Source organism: Cydia splendana, chromosome 5 (assembly GCF_910591565.1).
Source record: "Cydia splendana chromosome 5, ilCydSple1.2, whole genome shotgun sequence".
NCBI classification, from domain to species: Eukaryota; Metazoa; Arthropoda; class Insecta; order Lepidoptera; family Tortricidae; genus Cydia; species Cydia splendana.
The window spans coordinates 520,571-547,352 of NC_085964.1; the positions used below are offsets into that span (position 1 = coordinate 520,571).

At 36.8% G+C, this 26,782-nt stretch overlaps 2 protein-coding genes across 16 annotated transcripts in view; one reads left to right on the top strand and one right to left on the bottom strand.

Annotated features, from left to right (window-relative positions):
- The window catches only part of LOC134790439 (voltage-dependent L-type calcium channel subunit beta-2), a 185,252-nt gene that overhangs the window by 50,457 nt on the left and 108,013 nt on the right, over nucleotides 1–26,782 (top strand). The gene's annotated exons all lie outside the window — the stretch shown is intronic.
- LOC134790325 (uncharacterized) lies at nucleotides 23,693–26,056 on the bottom strand. The gene has a single exon (XM_063761093.1). The coding sequence runs from the start codon at nucleotides 26,054–26,056 to the stop codon at nucleotides 23,693–23,695; it is 2,364 nt and encodes a 787-aa protein (XP_063617163.1).

The window sequence follows — 26,782 nt, forward strand, 5'->3', positions numbered from 1 at the left end:
TTATAAAGTTGTAAGTAAATCTCTCTCTACTGGATTGTTATGAATAGATGTTTAATGTGTATCGTGTATTAGTCACGTCAAGTCGAGTTTACCAACAATCCAGTATATTTACCTCAATATTTGTGGTGAGTCACCCCTGTAATGTGTAATGTATCGGTGCCGGGAAATCAGAGACACACTTTATCTTTGCAGTTCGTAACTAAAAGGAAACTAAGTACCTATAATTATACGCGTATTTTATGATTTTTTGTAAGCTGTCACGTAAACATTGACTAAATAAACACTATACTCGTGGGTACAGTAAAAACGAAATACAAGTTAACTAAACGAAGTACATGTCCAATGTAAAAGCATATTAATATTAATGTTTTATTCGGTAATCTATAATCATTTGTTAATTAGCAAACAGTGGATGAAATAGCTAAAGTACTACGAGGCCAATTCGACTGTACACTTTGATATCATTTAGATATTATTATCAGTCGCTTGGGCGAATGACAAGAAAATTACATCAATTTGTGTTGGTCTCTATGAGTAGACCAATTTGTTAACAAACTATCGTTTTTTTAAATCCCAACGTGTCACTATGTATTATTTTTTACAGTTTCCTGTTTATGTATGTATTTATTTGGTAATTACTAGTGCAGTCAGCTTCAAAGATAGCTGTCCCTACAAAAAAGTTTGTTTGCAGATGGGGTCAACTATCTGCAGATAACATGTTAAAGATTATTTGGAAGGAACCCTGCACATCTTCTAATTTGTTCCATACTTTTTGCCTCAACCTCGGCCGTAAGAAGCTTTTTGCCGGTTTTCGGAAGTGCAAGGAGCGTGCCATCTGCCGGCTCGAGTTACGTCCTCTGTGCCCCCCTCGCCCTGCCCCTTGCCCCCTGACCCGAGACATATCGGTGACGATGCCTGTTTGCCACTTAGGGAGTTAGGGTACTTATTGGTTAGCGTGGCGTCGACGTAAGCTCGAGATAAGCGGCTTTCGTTTCTTTAGTCTAGTATTTAGGTTAGGTGTTATTTTTATAATGAAAACTGTACGGTCAACAAACTTTAATTGATATTTAAACCTACGTAATAGCTTGACAAAACCAGAAAAATGTGGATCGGTTTTAATGTAAACTACAATATATGCATTGACTTATTAAGTATTATTATTTTCTATTTTCTATACGTGAATTTCAGAATAATAAATAAATAAATAAATAAATAAATAAATAAATAAATAAATAAATAAATAAATATTATAGGGACATTCTTACACAAATTGACTAAGTCCCACGGTAAGCTCAAGAAAGCTTGTGTTGTGGGTACTCAGACAACGATATATATAATATATAAATACTTAAATACATAGAAACAACCATGACTCAGGAACAAATATCTGTATCATCATACAAATAAATGCCCTTACCAGGATTCGAACCCGGGACCATCGGCTTCATAGGCAGGGTCACTACCCACTAGGCCAGACCGGTCGTAAATTTAAGGTAATTAATTTAAGGTTTTTAGGTATTTTATTTAAGGTAATTTGTCTGAAAACACGGTTGGCATATTCTTTGGCATAGCACCGTTATTAAAATACTTAGGTGCGTACTTGTTAGCGGGTTTAATAAAGATTTTATAGTCTTATTATTCATACGCAATTTATAGTTGCTTTCAATGAACGTCTTTTTGTCAATCGTACGTCTAGCTAGGTGTCAAAACAGCTCGTTCGCTGCCAACAAAAGGCTTTATTAAAACATTTTTCCGTAGTGTAACATGTGTCTTATATTTATTAGTACAGAGTGCATTTTACTTTGAACATGAATTCCAATTGGGCCCTTTTTATTCTTAATGGTAGTGATAGCAGTGGCCAATTATGTTGAGCTTGAATGCATAACGATTGAGAAGAATGTGTTAACTACGCGATTTATTTGGGAATCGTAAATTTTATTACTTTTATTAGTCACCAAACAAACCACTTGGTGAAACTTATTATATTGGTCAAATAAATTGTACATATTTTTATGGTATTATGGGTATTATGGTCATGGGAGTTTGAGGTCCGCTAGGCAACTAATCCCAAGAATTGGCGTAATCACTAGTTTTTAAGAAAGCAAATGCTTCCAACTCAGAGGGGAAACTAGGCCTTATTGGGATTAATCTAGTTTCCTCACTATGTTTTCCTTCACGGAAAAGCGACTGGTATATATCAAATGATATAACGTACGGTCCGAAAAGTAAGTGATACGGGCCGAGGTTTGAACGCCTTAGCCCCGGATTGAAAGTCGCAAGCTCATACCGCTATTAGGCTACCAGCGCTTCATTTAGGGATCTATATTATAATTTAATATAAAAGTAATTACAAGTTATTATTTGCACCATAAGTACAAATAGTATCCCACCCCTTACTTTATCATTAGTCTGTCATCTGAGAACTCTAGCAACTGGTTAGATTTTCATATTTAGTCAACTTAAAGACAAATCTAAATACCTATCGAACAAAGATTAAATATTAATGACCTATTTAGCTAGCCTCAATCTTTTTCTCACGCTAAACTACGTTACACCATGACGTGTAAGTAATGTAATGTCCGTGCAGCACCTCGCAACTCAAAAGTACGCAGATTACACAATAGGATATCATGATTCAAACGTGTGAATCACTCAGGTATTAAACGGCCGATTTATAATTACGCCATGCGTCGTCACAATGCCTCGACGGTTAAAAAATCGCCACTTTACCTGCTCCCAGATTATTTAATTTTGACCTTCATTAATCATATTTTTTGCGTCCGAGTCAGGTACTGCGAGTAATGCTTTTAACCTTTTTTTTTCATTAAAAAAACGTTTTTGTCTATGGCATATTATTAGATATGAAGCAGGCGAAATCCTTTTAGATAAAAACATGGTGTATTGTCTGAGATGCTCTTGCGTTTGTAACAACGTATGAGTGAGGTATTCGATTGGATATGTGACCTTTTTGTAATGTTTTTGAGTGAGTCGTGTGCACAATATCACGTTACGATCTCGGGTGGGACGGCGACGGTCCACGGTCGTGTCAAGTATTATGTTGCTAGATTAATTTCTACTTTGGGATAGTAAATAGTTTTGATGACACCGTTTTGTGGTCGTATGGTGGTCCGGGATGGAGCTAATAGAATGGTTATGGTCGCCATAATGTTTTCTTTATACCTACATTACCTACCATGATCGTGCCGGAAAAGCTGTGGCAGCGGAGGAATTTCCATCGAAAGTAATTTATTTGTAACGACGATTTCTGGGGAAATAATGTGCGCAATATCTACTTACTGTTAGCTTTTTCGGTAAAAAACTGTTAGGAAACCAGCCCTTAATGAGAATAAGGCCTAGACTAGTATCGTACTTAAATATAATAAAGGTGAATTTAATACGCTAAGTTATTTTGCTAAGTGTACCTACCATAGGATCTAATCTAAGATGAAACGTGGAAGGTGCAACATAAAACTTAGAAGATGTCATGATAAAGGGGACGTATATAATACGTGTCTTGTCTCTATACGCCAAAGGCCAGATGTTTCCGTCTGTATGCTCAAATTACGGACACGGCACCGACCGTACTGACGCAGATATCGAATTGATTTTATGTAAATGGCTTACTTGGTGATTTACCCAGAGACATCAACAAACCTACACCTGCCGTTGCCCAAAAAATATATTATATTTCAACTCGTATTTAAATAATATTAAGGTTTAGATTAGATTGCTGATTTATGTTATATGTGTCGCGAAATGTATGTGTATTATTGGGTAAAAATTCAAGTGTGTATGTGCGTATTAGCATAGCTTTCTAGGTGTTTGCGTAACGACACTAACGACAAAATGTGACAGTTTGATTGTAATTTATAACTACCATTTCTTTAATTTCAAATATACGGCGGGTTTATGGAGTTTATGTAGAAAGCGTCATAAATTAATACTTGCGTTAAGTATTTGGTGAAGGTGTTTCGATTATAAACCGTTAACTTTGGCACCCATCGGAGAGGCTTAGGTTGTAATAATGCGGCAAACACATTATTTCTACATTTTCCTCTGGTCATCCATAAATTGTTGATTAATACTAATATCAAGTACTTATATGACTGTAGAGTAAAATTGACTGAGTAACTGATAATGTATTGTAAGTATTGGCATTTACAGAATATTTGTTAGATTATTTTCCAAAACGCATATTTTCCCTGCCGTTCATTTTCTTTTCACGTGTTTTCCCAAACGCGATCATAGAACAATATACTTAGTACCGCACGTTTTATGTTTGGCTTTTGACAATAACATTTATTGTTAGTAACTTAGTACAAAATCTCAAATGAAACTGTATACCTAGGGCCTATGTTTTACAATGTTAAACTTTCATAAAAAGTAATTGTGCTCAAATTGATCTTCAACACAATTAGTACTGCTGAGTAGAACATAATTCTTTTTTATACACTTATCATCTCTTATTTTAAAGTTATTTCCATCAAAATATAACGTTGACCAAATCAATGCAAGCATTCACGGAAGAAAACAACTTAGTTTTAAGCAAATTAGAACCCTCACAGCTTATATTTAGATACAATTTAGCTTGGATGGGTACCAGGAAATATTCGAAGTTGATGTTAGGTGCGTTATCGCATTTGTTTTTTGCACAAATTGTGGATAAACGCGGAGGTGGGGCGTGTTCGCGGTTATGAGCCGGGATTCGCCACTGCTCTGAAAACCAGTCGAGTTATTTTTTAAGAGAACGTAAGTTAATAGTTATTTACGATACACGTGCGAAAAATATGAAATTTGCAACGAGTGGCGAATTTTAAAACACGACCGAAGGGGAAGGGAAGGGAAGTTAATCGATAAGTTCTCGATCGATCGGGATACATTTCAGTTTGTGCATTACTTTAATGTACAATAATTACATCGATGATACATTGGTATCATAAGCTACAACCCAACGAAAGCATAATTTTATTTTAAACATAGTGAATTTTTTATGATAATTTCATAAAATCAAAATAAAACGTCAAACCATTCTTTGGATGTAGGTAGGTACTTAAGTACTTTCTGATTGACATTTGACGATGCGCAAGATCACGCCAATCACGCCATAATATGTCCTCGGACGCTTATTGAATAGACGCGCTCGCTGCCGGTTTTGCTCAATAAGCATAACAGTTGCATTTGTATCCTAAATAGCATCCTTTGCGTTTTAGCTGCTTTATAGATATTTACCAAGACGATAAACGCTTTTAAAACTTATAAGGGATGTGTAAGAGTATGCTGTATAGAAGAAGAAGAAGTTATATCGAAGTCTATAACGACAAACTTGCTATAAAAGTAAAGCTAGTTTGTGTTGTGCTAGTATACTATGTATTTGTTTCTATAACTATAAATATAAAACGTTTAAAAATCCTGAGGGCCTGTCGAACATCACAAGTCTCATTTAACAGTAAAAGCAGATGACGAAATTTCCATTTCCAATGTTCGCGATTCGATTTCTTTCTGCCCTGCTAAGCTAAAAAGCAGTATTTTAAATGAAAATTTAATGCAAACATGTACATTAAAATCTTAATCTGATTTGTTTATTGGAAAAAAAATAAGCATTTGACCACAATCTCACCTGATAAGTGCCGATGGTATACTATATTTCAGATAGGTAACGCCTTTTAGGTTAAGGTAGCTTTGGTGTCCAAACCACGCACCTTGCCGGCAGTGCCGTGTCGAAGGGCGGGGGCGACCGGGTCGCGAGTCGCGATAAATCACCCCCATTGTGCGAATGTCGCCGGACGTGAGAATACGCCGCTCGCCGAGATCGCATGCACGTGTACCGTGCGACATGTGGACTGTGCGATTTTTTGTCTGACTTTTCAGTCGCAGAACGTCGAGTGGTGTCTGGGATTTGAATAGACATATGTCCTTCTTTTCTTCCCTGTATGAAATGTCGTTGTTCTAACTTGGTCGAAAGTGTAGAAGTTTTGAATGGAGTTATGTTCTTTTGGTTTGAGGTTGTAAAGTTGACCTGTTGTTGCGCTGCACGGGTCATTAGGTGCATGGATCATAAACGGTTTTGTAGAAATACTATTTTTTGTATGACAAAAATATTGATAGTCTTATCGAATATGAGAAATCGCAGTTTCTTCTCAACTAGAAAGAAGATTTAGCTGAGATGTATCAAGATGGTATCAATACTCTCGGTGCATTGCAAATATTGCAAGGCAGTTAAAAAAAAAACAAATTAAATGAAGATGCATATTTTACCCCTAACACTGAAGAATAAGATTGAATGCCTGTGTGCCAATCTGCCAATACCTAAGTAATTTTCTATATTTACAGAGAGTCATGAATAGAAAAATCAAAACATAACACAAATTGCAGCGCTAACTGCAAAAATAAGTGTAGCGTTACAAGCGGGTCAACACAACTCGCTAACAAGAGCTAAGATAAAAATGGAGACGCAGAAACGCCCTCGTGCTCAAGTGCGCCACTGAGGCACAGCCGACCCAGTTCCGTACAAAGCCACTTGCTTGGTGAGCTTACTTAGCTAGTAGTGACGTGACTAGTGACCCTGTTTGCTTGTTGCTGACGAGTTGAAAGCATCTGCATGATGGTTTCATGGAGGCTTCAATAAGTAAAAATCATTATTTTACCAACTGATCACAAATGAAACCGTTTAAAGAATATTCAGAAGGTACCACCTCAAACACGCATTTTAGGCGGGAAACCGTGAAAATATATATGAAAATACGTTGCAGGTCCAGTGTCAAATGGCGTATTATGCGGGAAATCGCACTAAACGTGATCGTATTGAGTGGGTTCTACTATACATAATTAATTATATGCAAAAATTGCATTAGAGAGAGTTTTACTATGTACCAAACATAATAATAAGAATAAGAGGCGCAAAAATTTTAGGTATGTATTTAAAATTACGAATTATAAACTATGAATTTAAGAATTAAACTGTTTAAAGTTATCGAGCCTCAGGCGCATTATTTTGTTAAGATTAATATTTATGTAACAGCATTTAAAAAAAGAGCACGTGTGGGTTTATTAAAATTTTCACACTAACAAAACTTATTTATTCTACTTTAAAGCATTTGAAAATGGTCTCATGTAGATTTCAACTTTGTACAGAAATGTTACCTTTTTAACATAGGAGTATGATAATAAAAACAATATTAGAAATTCAAACCTTACCTGGGTGTACAAAAGTAGCATTTGCTTGCTATTTCTTTGCGTTGAGATATCTTAAGAATATTTTTTCCTTCGGCATACAATTATATCACGTGTTTTATTATATTATGGATATTGCTATCGCTGTTGCTTTCAGTAGAGATGTAAGCAAAGCTTGGTCCGCAAGTAACGCAAGTTAGCAGTTCCCTGGAGGTACTTCTACCTGACTCGATTTTATTTGTTGGCTTTGTAGACTTTGCGCTCGCGCTAAAAATATAGATTATAGGTCACAGTGTTAGTTTAGGGAACAGAAAGTTAATTTTTTATAATAAATCATTTCTCAACAAAGAGAAAAAACAACAGTTGTACCTTTAATACAAGTTCAGTAAAAATTAACGAAATATTATGACAATTTATTTATACATATTATTTTAAATATGTAGGTAGCTAGGTACATGTATTGTGTATTAAGATGCATTCCCCTGAAGTATTATAGAGTCTTCTAAGCTAACTTTCGACCTTAAACTGAACGAAGTGAAGACATCGCATTATAAATGATATTTTATCGTAAAAATATATATTTGACATTAATTAAAATTAAATTAAATATCATTTATTATCAGGCAACTAAGGCCCATAGATATATACCTTACAAACTAACATACATACAATAGTAAAAATCTTACAAGCTAAAAATTATTTCGGCGACACAGCGGTTTTCAGTTGTGTCGCATGTTCCGGTGTAGGATTTGGCAGATTCCCACGAAACCGCCGAAACACCACACCCTTTGGCCAGAAGTCCGCGCTCGCGATGGTTTCTAGCAGCGGCCGCGGCACGCGCACCACGAAAGAGCTTTTGATTGAAGGTTGATTGATGATGACATTGTTACAATTTATCATTGCAAATGCCTTGCGGAGTTAGCTCTCTCTAATTCTAATAGCAATTGCCACAACGTAATAAGTCCCTCGGCGAGTATAATAGCAAGTAATACAAGGGATATAATGAGAGTAAATAAATCCCCCAACTATCGGGTCCTAAACAAACACCATTACATTTCTGTCACGTTACTCTCGTACAGGTAAGGTTTGGGCAATTTTTTCATACATAACGTTGGAGAGTGCGTGTTCTCGGAAATATTCGGATGTGTGATGTGATGAACACATAGTTTTTGTGAATTTCGTTACACACAGAATTTATAGGCAAAGCTAAACTATGCATTCGACGTCAAAGATAGTTTACATTTTTCGTCTTATTATAAAGGAGTAAGGAACAAAAGTGTGAAAACATATATTTTCACTACACTAGTTCTTAAAAAATCTTTATTCGTCAAAATAAGAAAGCTGCATTTTATCCAGAACAGTGGCAAAGTGTAATAAGTTTTTGGAAAAACTTCATTTTTGGTACAAGCTTTTATCGCTGACTGTACTTTTCTTACGACAGACAACTAATACTCATCGAGACAATTCTAAAAACCCCTAATACAATTAGGTTGCGTTGATTCATCACAGAGTTCCTATGGCCACCTCCTGTCTCCATCATCAGATCAGTTCGACAGTACCATATTATTGTATATTGTCATCAGAACTACATACAGCTGCCAATTTTCATGACGCTACGATCCTTGGAAGATGGTTAAATTAGTTACCTTAGATTCCTTTACATAGTTACATACAGGCCGAGAGTTCCTATGGCCACCTCCTGTCTCCATCATCAGATCAGTTCGACAGTACCATATTATTGTATGGTCATCAGAACTACATACAGCTGCCAATTTTCATGACGCTACGATCCTTGGAAGATGGTTAAATTAGTTACTTTAGATTCCATTACATAGTTACATACAGGTCGAGAGTTCCTATGGCCACCTCCTGTCCCCATCATCAGATCAGTTCGACAGTACTATATTATTGTATTGTCATCAGAACTACATACAGCCGCCAATTTTCATGACGCTACGATCCTTGGAAGATGGTTAAATTAGTTACCTTAGATTCCATTACATAGTTACATACAGGTCGAGAGTACCTATGGCCACCTCGTCTCCATCATCAGATCAGTTCGACAGTACCATATTATTGTATTGACTTCAGAACTACATACAGCTGCCAATTTTCATGACGCTACGACCCTTGGAAGATGACCCTATCTTTATTACTTGGCCAACTTTTCACCGTTTTATTTTCCATCCTTATTATTTTCAGTTCAATGACATTCCATGCCCTGTATTGCTAGATCACTCACATTCTTGCAAATGTTGCCATTGAAATTCACACATTTTCATTTGAAATGCTTATGGTTGTCGACGCTGGTTCCGTTTGTACTTTTAAATCCGAGTGCGTTAACCGCCTTACCGATACATTTGGGAGTCAAAATGATTTAGCGAGTTCAAGAGTTCATTGGAAGTAGCAAATGTAGCAATGTTATTTATAGTAAGTATACCATAGAAATAAACTATAAATGGACGATGAAAATACGGCATTAACGCCGTCGTAGTGAATTGGCGCATGCTATGAAAACAAAATGTTAAGTGATCCTATAACAATCTCATTGCGTTTCAGACTTCATTTCTCTCCGTTGGCATCGGCAGCAGTAGTGAGCTGTTTGCTTGTTGTGCTTACGAATAAATCAATTATATTCTATTCTATTCTATTCTATTCTAAGACGGTCTTCGGAGTAGTTTGACTTGTTCAACTAACAGCTTCCTTAGCTCAAAATCATTACAGACTTTTTTGCGAAATATAAAAAAATGTGCATATGTTAAGAGTGTGCGTGTGCCTTATATCTATTCTTGTTAGGTAAGTGAAGTAAACTATATACTTTAGCGATTCACTATCTACGATATTTACAATATGTAAATTTTACATAGGTATGAAACGTAACAAAACTTCAGTGAGACACAGACATATTAAATATATTAAACTAGCATTAGCGAATGACGTAGTGAGTGTTGTGGCAACCCATGATTTGACAATAATGCCATAAACGAGGGTAATTTCTCGCCCACCCTGCGGCCACCGGCGCCTGCGCCGAGTCATCGGGCGCCACAGACAAAACATCCTCCAGACTGAGCATAGTCGCGCTACCCCCTCTGCCATGCATACCTACGGTAAATTTACTCCATGTTCGAGTCGAAAGTGTCTTTGTGTGACGTCCGTGAACTCGTTCGTCGTTTGAACGGACCAATCACGGCACGGGATCTCGCTCACCTCGTCCCGCGCACCCCCGCATTTGGCATCATCGGTTGCATGAAATAATTGCTCTAAACTCGGTCTAGAGGATTCCTAGTCTATGTCGGGCGCGGAGGGCTGCAGCCCGCAGTCTGCGCCGGTCCGTCACCGTAAACGCAATCTCCTGATGATACTCCTCGGTACGGAGTGAAACATGTCGAGCGTTTTTCGACTTATAATACGTGAGTGACCCATTATTAATATATTTAATAGGTATGAAACGTAAAGACAGTTCGCATTACTATTGCGATGATGGCCGATTTTGAACAAACTATAGACTCCTAGCTTTCTACCAAAACATTACGTCGTTACGGTACTGTCTTCAATAAATTTATATATACTGTGCACCCGCGACTTCACATTGTGATGTTTAGTAAAAAAAGTTCAGATTATGCCAACCGGTGTAATAGCATTATATGTACCTGGTCTACTTATTGTATTGCTTTTCGAATTAACTCAACTGAGACTGCGATACAAATAATTTCGTCGTCTGTAATATAGTATTCAATACAAACGGACAACAAAGGGTAGAAAGGTAATGTACGTACCTACATTGCAAAGTTATTTTATGATATAGGAGGAAAACGAATTGACGAATCGCCGGATTACCATCGCAAGCAATTATGGTCGCCCATGGACACCTGCAACACTATAGGGGTTGCTGACAGTATGTGCTAGAAAGCCGTTATTTAACATGGATATTTATGTATTAAATAAACCTTAGAAAGTAAATAAGTAAACTTACCCGTACTTAGTACAGTACCTAGTACGTAGAGCGTAGTACAGTACTTAGTGGTACCTATAGTATTATTGACATGTAATAGGTACTTATACAATGTATGTTTATATCGTCAGGGACGTCGGGGTAATATGCAAAGGTATATTTCCACTCGATCAGTTTCTACTCTTCAGTCTCAAGTCCTACACGGATCGTCAAGGTATAAAATAAATGTCAGCTATAGCCATCGGCACACCCTTCACCCTCGGCTACACTCGGTGCCCGGCGCGGCGGCACAATTATAGCGTGCATCCACTGCACACAGGACTAGACTAGACTACATCAAAGACTTAGACGTCTTTCATGTGCAAACTTGTGTACGAATCGATGGATAAACACATGAACAGGCTTTGATCGTGGTGCAACAAATGGCATTGTTTTGTTCTTGTCGATGGAGCGAGACTCTTTTGTTTTATTGTGTGGACTTGCATATTTTCTTGTTGTGGCTGCTTCTGAAAAAAAATTTGATACAGTTTATAATATATCTAAGATATCGTTGTCTGAGTACCCACAACACAAGCTTTCTTGGTCTTACCGTGGGGCTTAGTCAATTTGCGTAAAAATGTCCTATAATGTTGAGATAATGACTGTTCTTCCAGGGGCTCGATGCAGATTTAACAACTTGATACGGTTTCGTTATTATTTTGATACGACTTTGAAGATCGCTCATCACACTGATTGGTGCATGTGAAATTAAAGGAAAGGTCGTGCGTGAGATGCGCGCCCAACACCAAGACGATCGTCAGTCGTATCAAAACCTGTTCAAAATAATAACAAATTTGTTCAATTCGAATCCACCTCTAAGTCAAATGAAATGGCATATTCGTAGGTATTGTTGTAGGTATGTATTTTATATTAGATTAAGCTGTGGATTATTAATGTATTCTGCTAAATCATATCTATATACCTACACTAACCCATACTCATATGCAGATTTCAGTTTTTAGATTATTTCCTCATTTTTAATGTAAGTAAACAAAGTTGTATCATAACTTTGATTCGGCATTTTCTCAATCGTAATAGATAATTAAATAGGTACTTTCAAAATTTTAGTTCCATTTGTCTTACTTACTTATATGTATTATTTATTTATCTATCAATATTTGGTGGAGCTACGTAGATACCTATCCGTTTGTTTCACATTAAGAGAGAAAATGAAATGCGTCATATTAAAAGCTTAAAGCTTATGATTCATACTACTGAAGTGCGTAATATTTTATAAATTGCGCGTTAAATTCCCACGTTTTGATATACTTTCACGCAATCCAATTTGCGGCCGCAGCGTCATTATTTTACCAGGAAATTTACTACGATTTATACATACAACGTAGGTCTCAACATCGCAACCGTTTTTATAAAATTGCAACTTATAATTAATGGTGTTAGGTTTAAATTCGCGCTTCAGTAGAAGGAACATACGGCGTATGGGTGTGGGAAGGTGGAAGAGGAAAATTCAGCGCATATAAAGACCGTGAATGAACCGACCAGTTTGAAATTGCAGAATGCAGCGCCGACCTACTGGCCGACTGACGCGCGGACTAAAAAGAAATGGCCCATTTCGCCGGACAAGCGAAAAAGGGCTTAAAAACCAGGAAAGTTTATAGAATGTTACTACAGTTTAAATGCAAATGACGTACTATTATGTCACACAAAAGAAGGCTAAGACTAAGAGGATGCGTTTTAAGAAGAACGCATTAGAGTTGTGTAGTTTTTCAGAATACGGTCATATCATAATTCTCATCTCAATGTATTTATAATGTTTCAGTCACAACCATTTAAAGAACTTCATTAGATTTTATAGCATAATGACCACAAACTCGTTTAAGTACCGAATGAAAATAAATAAAAACTTTAGAGCCCCAAATAACTCGAAATTAATACTGGCCGTTTACCCTTTTCAATCACTAGTGCCCCTAATCGCGCTCAGTATACTTAGATCGTATGTAAATGTACCGATCCTTCCGAGAACCAGCCATCTTGCTCCCTAATTATTTTTAATTGCCGCAAGCCACGCCGCGTATGGCCTTCGTCAATAAGTCTCAATTTTTTTCGCGTCTAGTCGTGTGTATTACTCTATAAATGAATCATGACTGCACGCGATTAAAACAAGTAAGTTTTTTACCTGAGTTTTTCTAAGAATGACTCGTAAATCAGCGTTGGCGCCCTGTTATTTGGATTCGCATAAATTTTTGGGTGAGGGCGGTAATTGCAACTGTGGATGTGAGCGGACGCTGCGGGTGGTGGAGATTACGGTCATGGACATTACTTTTTAATTAGAAAAAGTTGAGAGTGATCCTTACAAAATGGAGACTGGATGTGAATTGCAATATTACAAGTATTACAACTATAGTTTACGACACTTTGTATTGTATGACATCAGTCATCACAAATTTGCATATTTAAGAAATGAAATTTGAGGCGGAAACTTATTTATTCCTGAGTGAGAAGGATTAAAGTTTGTATCTTACGAGCTTATCGTCTTCGTGAAAGAACGCAGTGTTGTCCAAATGGTTATTAAAGTTCGGTACTTATGTCGACTTCTGTCCTTCGGCGGTCAAAAAATTGTTCAGACATTTTAATTGCCCATTACGACTGGCCATATGTCCCGTCTGTACAAAAACAATCAAATGACCATTAGAAGACCGTATGTCCTCGCAATAGGGTATATTAATGGTTAGAGTGTATTATACTTATGGTACGGCGGCGGCAAAGCTTCTGTTTTTCTTTTTTGCATTGCCTTTTTTTGCGCACTATGCTCACGCTGCGAGCACTTTCCTTTTGGTCAATTTGACAGGATTTACTGAGCGTTTGTTGTGTTATAAGTTAACGTTTGAATAGCATTGTAATCGTTTGTATGGAGGTGGTGATTTGAAAGATATTGACGTAAAGCTTTTAGGCGCATATCCCTCTAGAGGCCAGAGAATCAAATGTGAGAAAGCATTTGGGGTAAAACAGTTCACTACCTATTCTCATATAGCTTTAAAATTAAGTCTAACCTATTTTATTTAAGGTACTGAGTTATTATACTCTCTCATTCTCAAGCTGTTTTATGTAAAACAAAAAATCCAAGTAACGTAATTTAATGCATCGAATAACGCTGTAACTTCATTCCATTAGAGGATTTATCAGTAGGGCCGTGTTTGCGCAAGTGCCACGCATACGCACACACGCACAGGCGCGGCGCACGCGCACACATGTGCGTGCGCAGGTACCGCCGCTAATTGCCTTCGTATGCAGGTACCCGCGGGAGATGTATGACTTTGGGAGCGTGGCGGGTTAACGCGGTTTTCAATTAGGGAATATTTTTGGGATTTTGTTTAATATTTTGTTAGCAAAACGGATGTGAGTGGTTAGATCCTATAGTTTAGCTTTCACGAAAGTCTGTGTAACTATTTAAGTGGGAAATGGAAACCTCCGAGTTAAGGTTAAATTAGATTTATAAAAGATATTCACTAATCAGTCTAATCACCTTCTAACTATGAGGATATATTGAAGAGCATTGAAAGTAGGGTGTAGTAGAGTAGCAATTTTTTTTCAATTTAACAGGTACTCTATTGATTAAAGCTTTAATTTACACAAAATTTGAGGAACTAAATAAATTTATGGCAGGTAAATAAGTAAACAAATTTGGCGATAAGAAAATAGCGAAACAAATTTAACAGCAAATCAATACTTTCGTTGATTTTTAATTTAAACAACCTTATTAACGCGTTATCTCTACAATATACCATAGAGATTATATAACCATGGACAAATTATAGAGGAGCGCAAAAAAAGGTTTAGTTACTGGATTACAGCACATAAATAAATTCAAAATTAGTAATTAAACTTTTTTTTGCATTCCTCAGATCTAAATTTGTCCATGAGTGTACGTAGACCAGTGTAATATTATAATAAGTTGTAATATAATATTAAATTATCTAAAACTTTCCACAGTATAACATTACCATACCGGCCTCCAATACCAAACGAAAACGATTGTTTCTTTAATCGAACAAGTTCCAAATTCAAATAGACAGAGACAGCATCCGTCCCGTCCAAACCAAAAAAGTTATAGAAGTCTATTGGCCCTCATACGGATTTAAGACCTTTTTTCATTGAAGTTTGCGTGGGCCAGCATTGTCGAGTACCTGCCAGTCGGTAATTTTTAATTGACACCAAAAAAACACGACCCGACCGAATTTATATATGGAATTTATCTTATTACACTGCATGTGTGTGTGTGGGGATTTAATGCGGCATTATTTTTTAACGCGACGTATTATAATGGTTGTAAATGCTTTAGGGTTATCTTGGATGCTGGGCTATTGTTGTTTTTGTATCGGCTTTAAGTACCTTAGGTATTTTTTGTTTAAACATGCACTTGGATATCTTGGTTGTATGAATTTGATCATTTGACTTTTGATCTTACTTATAGAGTTCATTTCCTTGGAACTTTTCTACTTCTCCGATTTAAACGGAGCAGGTAGAGTCAGAAGACCAAGCTAATAGACAAGCTAGCACAGACTGTGCTACCAAAATCGCTGCAGAGTTAGCTTGGTCTAACTCTAGGTCTAGATACCTAGTTGCTGTTGCTGAACTTGTAAAATTATTGCTTGCAATAAATATGTTACGGATAAAATATATATTTTTTTATAAAAAAAATACGTGAATATTTACACACATTGCATTTTAACGGTCGATTTAATTTAAAAGATTTCACACAGGCACAGGTAGACGCCGAACAATGCCCGTTCCAAATCCAAACGCAAAAAGCCGGTAATGAGCGCACTGTCCGCCATAATGGCCGTCATTGTCTATGCGGCCAGCATTGCTCCCGGCAGAAAAAAAACTAACTTACAACGCTTTTTGTTACCATTTTAGGTTAGAATCGTTTTGAGGGATGCGTTTTTATGACTTAGGAGTTTGGTTTTGTTATTATCGATTTTAGGTAGAGGTACTACATATGCAATCAAGTTTGATTTCTAGCCAGTAATTTACGAAATAAAAAGTTGAAAATCCTAAAGATCTAGAATCGGAAGCTCATGAAGATTTCCTCGTCAAAGTTTGACCTGCAATAATAGTCTGACCCTAGTCACAATATACCAAGCTGAACTATAAAAGCAGGTCTAATAGGCAGTAAAGAAAGCGTACGAAGAATCTAGGATAAAACAATAAAACACAAACTGGTCTAATTGACTACAAACTAGTCTGCTTACGTAAAAGTGCCGGTAAACTCAATATTGCACGGCCGCAGCCGGTATGCTAATCCGACCGATAAAGATACTTTTTAAAATTAAATCCAAATTAATGAAGCACCGGAAGCGAGCACAGATTTATATGAAAACATAAAACGTTTCGCATTTAACAACCAATTATTTTCTTCTTAGAATTTTCTAATTATGTAAAGAAGCTACATGGCTAATGTTGTAACTGTACTTTTCTTTTTAATAGTGCGTGGCCGGTGACATTATTAGTTCATGTCGCAGTTTAGATACTTATTTAAATTTGTTTTTTTCTAATGTGAGATTAAATCAAGTTTTCAAGAGCGTCGCATAGTGTGAGGTGTCGTAAGTATAATGGTGCGTCGTTATGACCATATTGTACCTCGCGGTTTAGATTATTACACCTTCATTATCTTAGAGCTACCCCACACTAGCGTCTCCGTCTAGTAACCTCTATCAGAAGGTTGATGCTCCACGCAAACGGCGCGATTCGGGAAATGAGTTAGCGATGCACTAGATATGAAATAGTAAAGCTATGTGACGGTCCACGGAAAAAGGTACATTATGGCGGCCGCAATAATATTGGAGATGTGTTAATAAAAGCGTAAGCGCCAACCGCCATAAGCGTACCTTTTGCCGTGGAACGTCACATATCTTTACTATTTCATATCTAGTGAATCTCTAATTCATTTCCCGAATCGCGCCGAAAGTCGGCGCAACTGCGCAGCCACGCCATGTTCCATAGTGCTGACTAAACGCCGACGGTCAAAAGACGCTCGTGTGGGGTAGCCTTTATAACTACACTGTTTCTGTTCTGGCTAAGGAACTTTACGAACTATTTTAGGCGTGTATCGAGCGTCGAAAATAACTACTGAAATAAATAATTGACAATAATATTTTTTTTTTATCTATAATTTTTTTCTTGTATAGTAACATAACGGTTTGGTTAATATCTTTTATATTTTAATATGTATTTAAAGCAATTGCCACCAAAACAGCAGCTTTGTGTCGCAAAGTGCTTCAGAACCATTAGCGCAGATTCTAGGCCACTATTCTTTTATCGACACGATTTCTTTATTATCCGTAATATATAAGTACTTGGATTTTTAACTGTGTATTTTTTTACAATTATGTACTTACACTTTGTTTTCACAAACACTAAATTCCTGTGAACGTTTATTACATTTTTATTTCTGTAGTGTCTATTTCATTCGTGAATGCGTTAACACACGAGTAATTTCCGTTTTGAATTTCTTTGCGTCTCCATGTCATACAACATACTCAGTTAACGGTTAAAGTCACTTATAACACATTACTTATAGTTGAATCTTCACAATTATCGTTATGTTAAAACGTGTATTGCTCAATGTGGCCACAATCACGGAAATACCGACGTGAATCAGGTAATGTAATTGGAAACATTAAACATTGAATATTTTACGCGCTTATCTCAAACGGATAATCGCTATGGCGTCATCTAGACATACTTAGAGCCATTTTTTAGAACAATTGACATATAGAAATTTTGTTCGATATCATACCTGTCAAATCGATAAGAATAGGTATAACTTATCTTACACAATTAGTTTACTTAAATTATTTATTTAGTATACTTCAGATATATTTCGTCATTACTTTGAACAAAATCTAGTAGCTCACACTGTGCACTGCAACTCTTTGAAGCGCCGTAACTCTATATGCGTCACATTTTTCTTTTGATTGGCCGAATGGATTTTTAAAAATACCTACTTAGTAACGATTTATATATATTATTCTGTTAAAGTTTGAATTAGGTACGTACAATCAATTTTTGCGTGATAAAATTATATTTGCAACTTCAATTTGCATATAAATTACCTACATGACCATATAGTTATAAATACTTAAACATTTATCTCAGAAAAAATATAGGTATGGTGGGTACCTACGTAATAAGCCTTTCAAAACCAGTAATGCTTTATTTTAATAATCAACTAAGCATTCACAATGTATCTATTACTGTAAAAAGCTAAGGTTAATATGCTAGAAATGGGTGTCGTGTATATTTCCACGAGCGACGTCGCGCCGGCAATTGTAGATATTATCGCGTTTTTATGTAAATATCGACCATTAGCCGCAGAGTTCAAGTAGTTATGGATATGTGCGCCCGCGCAAATCTGCTGTCTCTTCTGTTCTAGTGATGCGCCGGCTGTGACGTCCGTTATCGATGTTTAATGAATTTCTACATTAAATGTTGAATAACCCAGTCCAAGAGGAGAGGGAGAAGATGGTTAAAAAATCATGCTGTACCTATGCTCGGCATACTAAAATGTTTTTTTAGTATTTAAGGTTTTTATTATTGTATATATGTTAGGTTGTAAAGTATGTATCTATGAGCATTAGTTGCCTTGAAAATAAATGATTTGATTGATTGATTGATTTATAAGTCTCATTCTCTAACAATCTAAAGTCTTATGCGAGAGTGATTGTGGTTCTTGATGAAGAAACATATATATATATAGGATATTTGTTCAGATACTAATTAGCAAAATATCATCTTTACTTACGCAACTCAAGTAGAAGCGGGCGTACAAATTCATAATGTCTGCAAGCTTTTACCAAAATTGTTACTGATAATTTTCCTATTTATTTGCGAAAAAGTCGTCGGAAGATGCTCTCTATCGTCGTTTACGATTTTACAGACTCGTCAGTCCGGTGTGTCTTTGTCTCACTTGAGTGGCAAGCGCAGCTTTTAATATATAACTCCGTCGGCGATCATTTCGTTACCTACATCCTTTATCTGAATGCCTTTCTCATAGAGTCTAATCCTCTTTATCGTACCTACATTTCATTTACTTACATAGTATCCTTCTTAATGTGTAGTTTTATATATAACCGTGTGTACAGGTACATCGCCGCCATTCTTTCTATATATTTTTTTTAATTTACAATTAAGAAAAAACTTTCGAATGCCTAGCACATCCCTAACTTCTACATTTCTAAATTTTAATCTCTTAACGGTACAGCGAAGATCTCGTTTGAAATTGTCGAAACAAGGTAAGATCGGTTTATGTTGACATTATTTTTGTTGGAGTAAATAAATTACCTAATTATCGTAATGGATTTGTGTCTCCAAAAATGTTCGATCAAAGATTACCACTCTCATAAGGTTTACTATCCAATCATTATACATAAACATAAGTCACGATTTAATTAAATAACGTCAATTTGTTTTCTTGGTGATGCCCATTTTGCTACTTGAATAAAATTTTGATTACATATAAAACTTAAGACCTACTCGTATCTGATCAGATTTGAAAGATTACTAAAGACGCTGACCATTCACCCTGTCAACTCCTGAAAAAGAAAACCGCATTCTAATTTATAAACTCAAAAGCGTTCTAAATCGCTTGTCATACATAATCGCCATGCGTTCGAAATCCGAATCCGACCCGACTTGTTATTGTTATTTACGGGTATCAGGGCTGGCCGAATTGCCCAGACCCTTCGCACTTGGCGAGAAAAAAAAACATAAGCTGCTTTACTTATGAGTCTCATTTGATTCTTACTGCATTCAGATAGAGTTACTTTTTACACAATCAAGTCGGTTTTTAATTTTGTTTAATGCAGGGTATGGAATGCAACGGATTGCGCGTCTCGCGTAGGTACTAGTTTTTTGTCGGGGTGCAAGCGAGACAGAGCAAATAGGGGTCGTTCGCGAAGTGCACTAATGGGGATTATATTTATTCTTAGGGATTGTTTGTGACGTTTTATTTCTTGAGACGGCTTTGATTTCTGACTCTTAGCAGGTAGAGGCGGGGTGTGGAATTATTATTGGACCATTGTAGCGGAAATCATATTTTATTTTTATTTTTTGGTATGATTGCGATGAGAATTTCTATTGGGCATTATAAAGTATGGTTTGTTAGTTTGTGCTCGGAATTTGTTATTACGTTGCTTAGTAGAAAGCGATATCAATTGAACTGCCTATAAGTAGTTAAACCTACATACTTATAAATAAAAAATATATAAACAACATTTATTTTTGTAAACCTGTGTTGTGTACAATAAAGTGATTACTACTACTACTACAACATGAAGTTTATAGAATTGTAACAAGTTTCTGTTTAGTTTAACATGTCTTTGTACATATAATGAAATCTTCCTGCACCGACCTTTTAATAATCCATACTATGTTAATAAAAATATATGTACTTATGTAGGGTAGCTGTACCTATATCTATTTGTATAAGTATACCTATGTAAATATCCCTACATATTTAGTGTTTAAATTCGTTCGAAAAGTTAGTACTATAAACGATAAAATTTATTAAACGTTTCATTAAAAAATAAACTTGTTACTAGGCAATGTAATTATCATAGGTACTTAGTAAAGTTATAAGTCCATATTACAAAAGTCACAAAACTCTTCAAACATAATACATACAACACCAATACAAAAATGTAGTGGAAACCACAACAATAGTCAAGCTTTACAGCCAACTCCACAAAACAAAGGGGACCTCTAAACTCAAAATACACGTAGCAAATGTAGCGCAATGGGTCACATTGCCGACCGGGCGGCCTTGGTTCCCGATCCCACTCGCCCGACTCCAAAACGGCTTATAACAACTTAACTGTTTACTAAATTGCTACCTTTTCCATTGTATTTAATCACAACTTTTAAATAAAGAGTTAGAAGGATTAAATTCTTCAACAACTTGTAACCTTATCAATCTAAAAGCGTAAACTTAAATTTTAAAATCATAAGGGCGAATAAAATTTAAGCAGCTTGCGCACTTCTGACTTTTTTCTGTTAAGCATTTTTGCAACCAGTTATAACACCAATCCCAAACAATTTTTAGGGTACCGCTAATAAAAATAAACGTCTAGAGCTTAGATAAGTGTAGTCGGTAGGTACCTACGTCAGTACCAGAATTTCGGTATCATTTAATTAGTGTTATTTACGTGATTTTAATGGACCCGAGCTCGGTGGTGGATTGAGATGAGTACCTGTTTTATACAGATTACTTCAATTTACGACTGATTTTGACCGGAGGCTGTTGATTCGAATTCGCCATCAATTCGTGTAAGTTTGATGTTGAATAATCTAATACCTTTAAACGAGCAATTTTTGTTTATAAATGTATATATATATGTACCTATATTATATATATTTCGGGGATCTCGGAAACGGCTCTAACGATTTCGATGAAATTTGCTATATGGGGGTTTTCGGGGCCGATAAATCTAGCTAGGTCTTATCTCTGGTAAAACGCGCATTTTTGAGTTTTTATATGTTTTCCGAGCAAAGCTCGGTCTCCCAGATATTTATTATTTATAAAAAATATGGTTCGTACCTAGGTAGTGGCTGTATATTGACAGTTAACAATTTATAGAATTGGATATAAAAATATAATTTCAGAGACCAGTTACATTTTATTTATTTAACAGATGTATCACTTTTAAGTGGAAATTTTCCTAAAATATGTTCCATTTTCTTTGTTTTAGAGTAGATAAATAGTTTACTTAAGAACTTAAATGGAATTAACTTTGTGATTACTTGAGTCTTAAATAACATTCCGAATAAGTTGGGAACCTGAGAACTGTTCTTAAAGGTTTTCTATTCGTTGTAACCGAAATTGCCTATAGTCATCAATAAACTTATATAGGTATACGTTCAATGCCGACTCATATTACCTGCCCGCAGTTCAAACGATTTTCAAATTCAAAACGACTCTTCTCAGTAACCCACTGCCACTAAAACAATAATTCAGCCCACATATTATTATCCCAAGCGGTAACTCCCAAATATTCGGCGGCCGTAAGCTTTATGCCACGTTTTTTACCGCTATTTTACTCAAAACTCAAAAGCGGTACTTTAATACTCAAAATCATAAAGTTACGTCTTTCTGGTTTTAGTTGGGCGCAGCACTAACACTGCATAAAGTTTTAGAAGGCTGTAAACGTTTAATAGGGTAACTTTTACGATTAACTGCCACTCGGAGGGGTGAGGGGTGAGGGGTGGGCACGAATGTTTTGTAGGCTTTTAAACACCGCCGGGTAATTTTAGCGTGCGTCGTACGTTTTATGTTCGGAACTATACTGTAGTGTTGCTATGGTACGTGTTATGTATACGGTTTAGTATATGGTCTTATGCAATTTAACCGTGCATTGCATAGGCACCTGTAATTATCGATGTCGATCTTACACGACTTAGTTACAGAGCCAGAGCGTGTCAAATATTATGATGCTCCCAGCATGATAGTATTGTTCAGCGGTGAGGTGGATAATGCCGGTTCAGTTGAGGCGAAGATAATTAAAACCGTCTTGTATAGTCACAAATAATTATATTATCAAAAGCACAAGTTACATATTTTGGTGTAATGTGAAGTATAAATTATTCTCGTTCCCATGGTAATATAATTCAAGGATAGAACAATACCATAGATAACTATGAAAAGGAATTAGTCTTCTGTTGGACTTGCCAACATGCTGGGGCGGGCCGAAACCTTCGCCTTAAATAATAATAAGTCCATAATTTGCTACTAAAATAGGTATAACCTCATTACCCAGCATCATGGTATAATCCAATTAAAGAAACTTATGTTTACAATGAAAGCTAAACAATAAAGAGTAACATCTTATTAAACGTTATTCAAATCCTACAGAAAAAAACAAGAGAAAATCAATATTATTGAGATCATCCTAAGAAATATTAGCTAAATAACAACAAATACAACGCATATGTTGATAAACGCAAGAAAGAGAACTAAATGTACTCTCTTTAACTTCTAAGTAGTGTTAACAAGGCAGCAGTTTACCTGCCAAACACTTAAGAGTTATAATCAAAGAAACAAGAACCTTGTCAAACTATAAACTAAGCTTACACACATATTTAGACATACTTAGTGTCCAAACTTAAAGCTGTATTAAAAACACAATGCATAAAAGCTTACTTATACAATAGAAAATTATTCAATGGGTAACACAGCAAAACCGCTTAAAGATCGTTTGTACACCTTTTTATTAGGTGCCAAGAGGTCTACAACGCGTACCTTATTATCATCACCAGGATATACTTTAACAATTCTGGCCATGGGCCATGTCATGGGGGGAGAGTTAGGCTCTCTCATAATAACTAACGAACCAACTTTAACATTTGGTTGGCTATCGCGCCACTTGGGACGACATTGTAATACATTCAAATAATACTTATGCCATACCTTCCAAAAGTGGCCTTTAACCTTGTTACAGATCTCCCAGAACTTTAATCTATTATTAGGTAACTCGGCCAAGTCCGCTTCCGGGAAGGATGTCATAGAAGTACCAATCAGAAATGCATCGGATTAACATCAACACATCGAAACATGCGTCGTATGTCCGTGGAGAAGGTATAGTTGCCTAATCGGAACAAAAGCATTATGTCAAACAACTCTTTCTGTACCGGAGGTCCGTTAAGCAAAATGTCATTAAGCGATACCCTTTTGTTAGTTTGCAAGGAACAGTCAAAGACTACCCGGGTACATGTAGTTTTGCTAGAGTCATTAATTACAGCATGATGGGATGCAAAGTATAGAGGATCATTCTCAAAATCCAATTGATTGAAGTCAATATAGTGCCCATGCTTCAAGTCCACATATTCATTGATGAACTTTTCATAATCTGATAGCAAATTTATATTTTTGTGCAATCTTTTTTCGAGGTTAAGAAACCTATAATAAGCCATATCAAAAGAGCTACCAAGCACATCATTGACCTCATTCAAAGGAACTTTCAAAGGCAAGTCAACCTGAAACTTGTTATTTTCTAACACCGTTGTGCTCTTAAAAGTATCTTCACACATTTGATGCTCTGACATGCGTTCACAAAAGGTTTCAGGTATGCTCTCTACATTCCAAAAATTTTGTAGACTGTCATTAAGACTTGAGTCACATTGTGTACATAAAAGCGTTACCTTACTTTTGTCACTGGTTTGTTGTCGTGGTAAACCCCCACCTATGATGTAGCCAAACTTTGTATTTACAACCGTCGGGTGTGGACTGGCTGGGTCTTCAACAGGCTGCGCAGACCGCTCCTGCTGACCCGGAACTGGCTCCAGAAGGAGGACCTGGAAAAATATGTCAGCACCTAGAAGTAAATTGATCTCAGACGGCTGATGGAAATCAGCATCAGACAGAGTGATCCCATCAGGTATATTAATAGCGTCCAATTTGATCGCATTTTGTGGCAGCTGGCATGTAATTTTTTCCATTACATTGCAATTCGCAGTGACTCGGTAAGGCATGGTCAAAGAATACACATCTAAAGGTATAGAATACTGTGTATCAGTACTTTTTCCTCCAGCACCAATTATGTTGCTGTTGTCCTTGCTTGGGGTCAATCCTAAAACATTTATTAATTTAGTGGTGGCTAAAGAGCTTTGTGAACAACAATCTAAAAGAGCTTTCACATGAACCTCACTACCTGTCCGTGAATATAACTTCACTCTGACTGTGGGCAATAGTACCCCATTATGCCCCAAATTTGATATTAAAGAAACTTGGGGTTGGTTAGCCGAGTCCGGATGCAGTAAGGTATTATGAGCCTGTTTGCAAGTACTGCACCGGAAATGAAAGCGGCACTTTCCATTGTGTTTGTTTAGACAGACAGAGCATAGGTCATTATTTTTGCTGAAAGCTATCCTTTCACTACTAGTAAGCATTTTAAATTTGCTACAGTCAAATAGTCGGTGATTAGACTTACAATAACTGCAGGCAGGCGAGGCGGTCGCTGTCACATTCACCACTGCCTTGTGGTAAGACTTCCCCGGTGTGGGCGACGGCTCAGCATTCTCCAGTGCCAAGGCGCGTTTCTCCAAGTACAGCAGGAACTCGGTGACTGTGGGCTCCTCAGTGTCATCACGCTCCAACTGGTATGCCCGTGACGTGTAGGTGTCTAATTTACGGTACAAAATAGCCAATATAATAGGATTCCAATTATCTGTAGTTACATTTAAATTCTTTAATGCAGATAAAGATTGTTTGATGCATGACACAAACTGTCTTAAATTTGCAGGGTTAGATTTGACCAAGGCATTTATATCAAGCAAGGCATTAATGTGTTCATTTACAATTTTGAACTTATGGTTATACCTCTCCTCTAAAAGCTTAAGAGCCTCCTCGTAGCTGCCTTCAGCTAGAGGCAGGTTCTTAATCAAGTCAAAGGGTTCATTTGCGAGAAATGAGCGCAAATAGTACAATTTTTGGACATTATCAATTGATCTATCGTTGTGTATTATTGCCTTAAACAAGTTAATAAAACCTGTATATTCACGATACTTACCAGTGAAAGTTTCAATTTTTATAGTAGGCAGTTTAGCCTTTTTGCAGGAAGACGCGGGAGCGTCAGACGAGGGCGCATCAGACGAGGACGACTTGTTTTTTATAGCCTCATTGAGGATAGTGAGAATGTTGTAGTACTTTGCCTCATAGTCCTCCACATCCTCCGCGTCCGCTTCGTCTAAGGCTAAAATCTCCTTATTACATTGCTCGTAATCTTTGAATAACTCACCTATCCTGGCGCGCTTCGTTTCCAAGTTAGAAATTGCACTAAGGCCAACATCATTCTCATTATTGCTAAAGTTGAAGAGACGAGTGATTGAGGCCTTGGTGTAACCTCGTGCAACTCGCAACCTCCTCAAGTCTTCAGATGCCATTATTGGTGATTGCGACTTAAAGGACTTAAAGTACCACATAAACTTTAGGTATAGTGTAAACTACTTAACATAGGCACAAGCTTCACTCCCTACAATGACCGTTCATCCATGAAATGTGTTTTAAAGTATTCGTTAGTTGGCAGCATTGGCCACCCAATGCTGCAATGGCGGCTAATATCAAAAATTATTTTTTCCGCGACGAATGACGAATGACATTTCGACGAATTACATAATTAAAATTGTAAATATTTTGTAAAAACTTGCGCGATGCGAGGAATGTAGATTCTCGATGTGTAGAAGCGAAGAACCAACGTGATGCTCGATGCGACGAATATAAGTTTCGCGACACACGCGCGTTTTTGCTTGAAATGTAGATCCACGATGACCACGATGAATTTGAAGCGTGGGGTGTGCGTAGGACCGACGATATGCGCGATGCGACGAGTATGTTTGCGTCGCATGCGAATCTTTGCGTGAACAGTTGCACGAATATATGACGATGAATGTATGCAGCGAATAGGTATTGCAGCCCTATTGTTTCGCGCCGCTTGCGTACTTCTTTTTTAAAAGCGTGAATATTCTTGCACGAAGAAGCCGATGGATCGGTGACCATTTATCGCAAGCCGGAATTTTCTATCTTCGTCCTTTCTTCTCTCTCGAAGGACCAATGTTCAGCGGTGAGGTGGATAATGCCGGTTCAGTTGAGGCGAAGATAATTAAAACCGT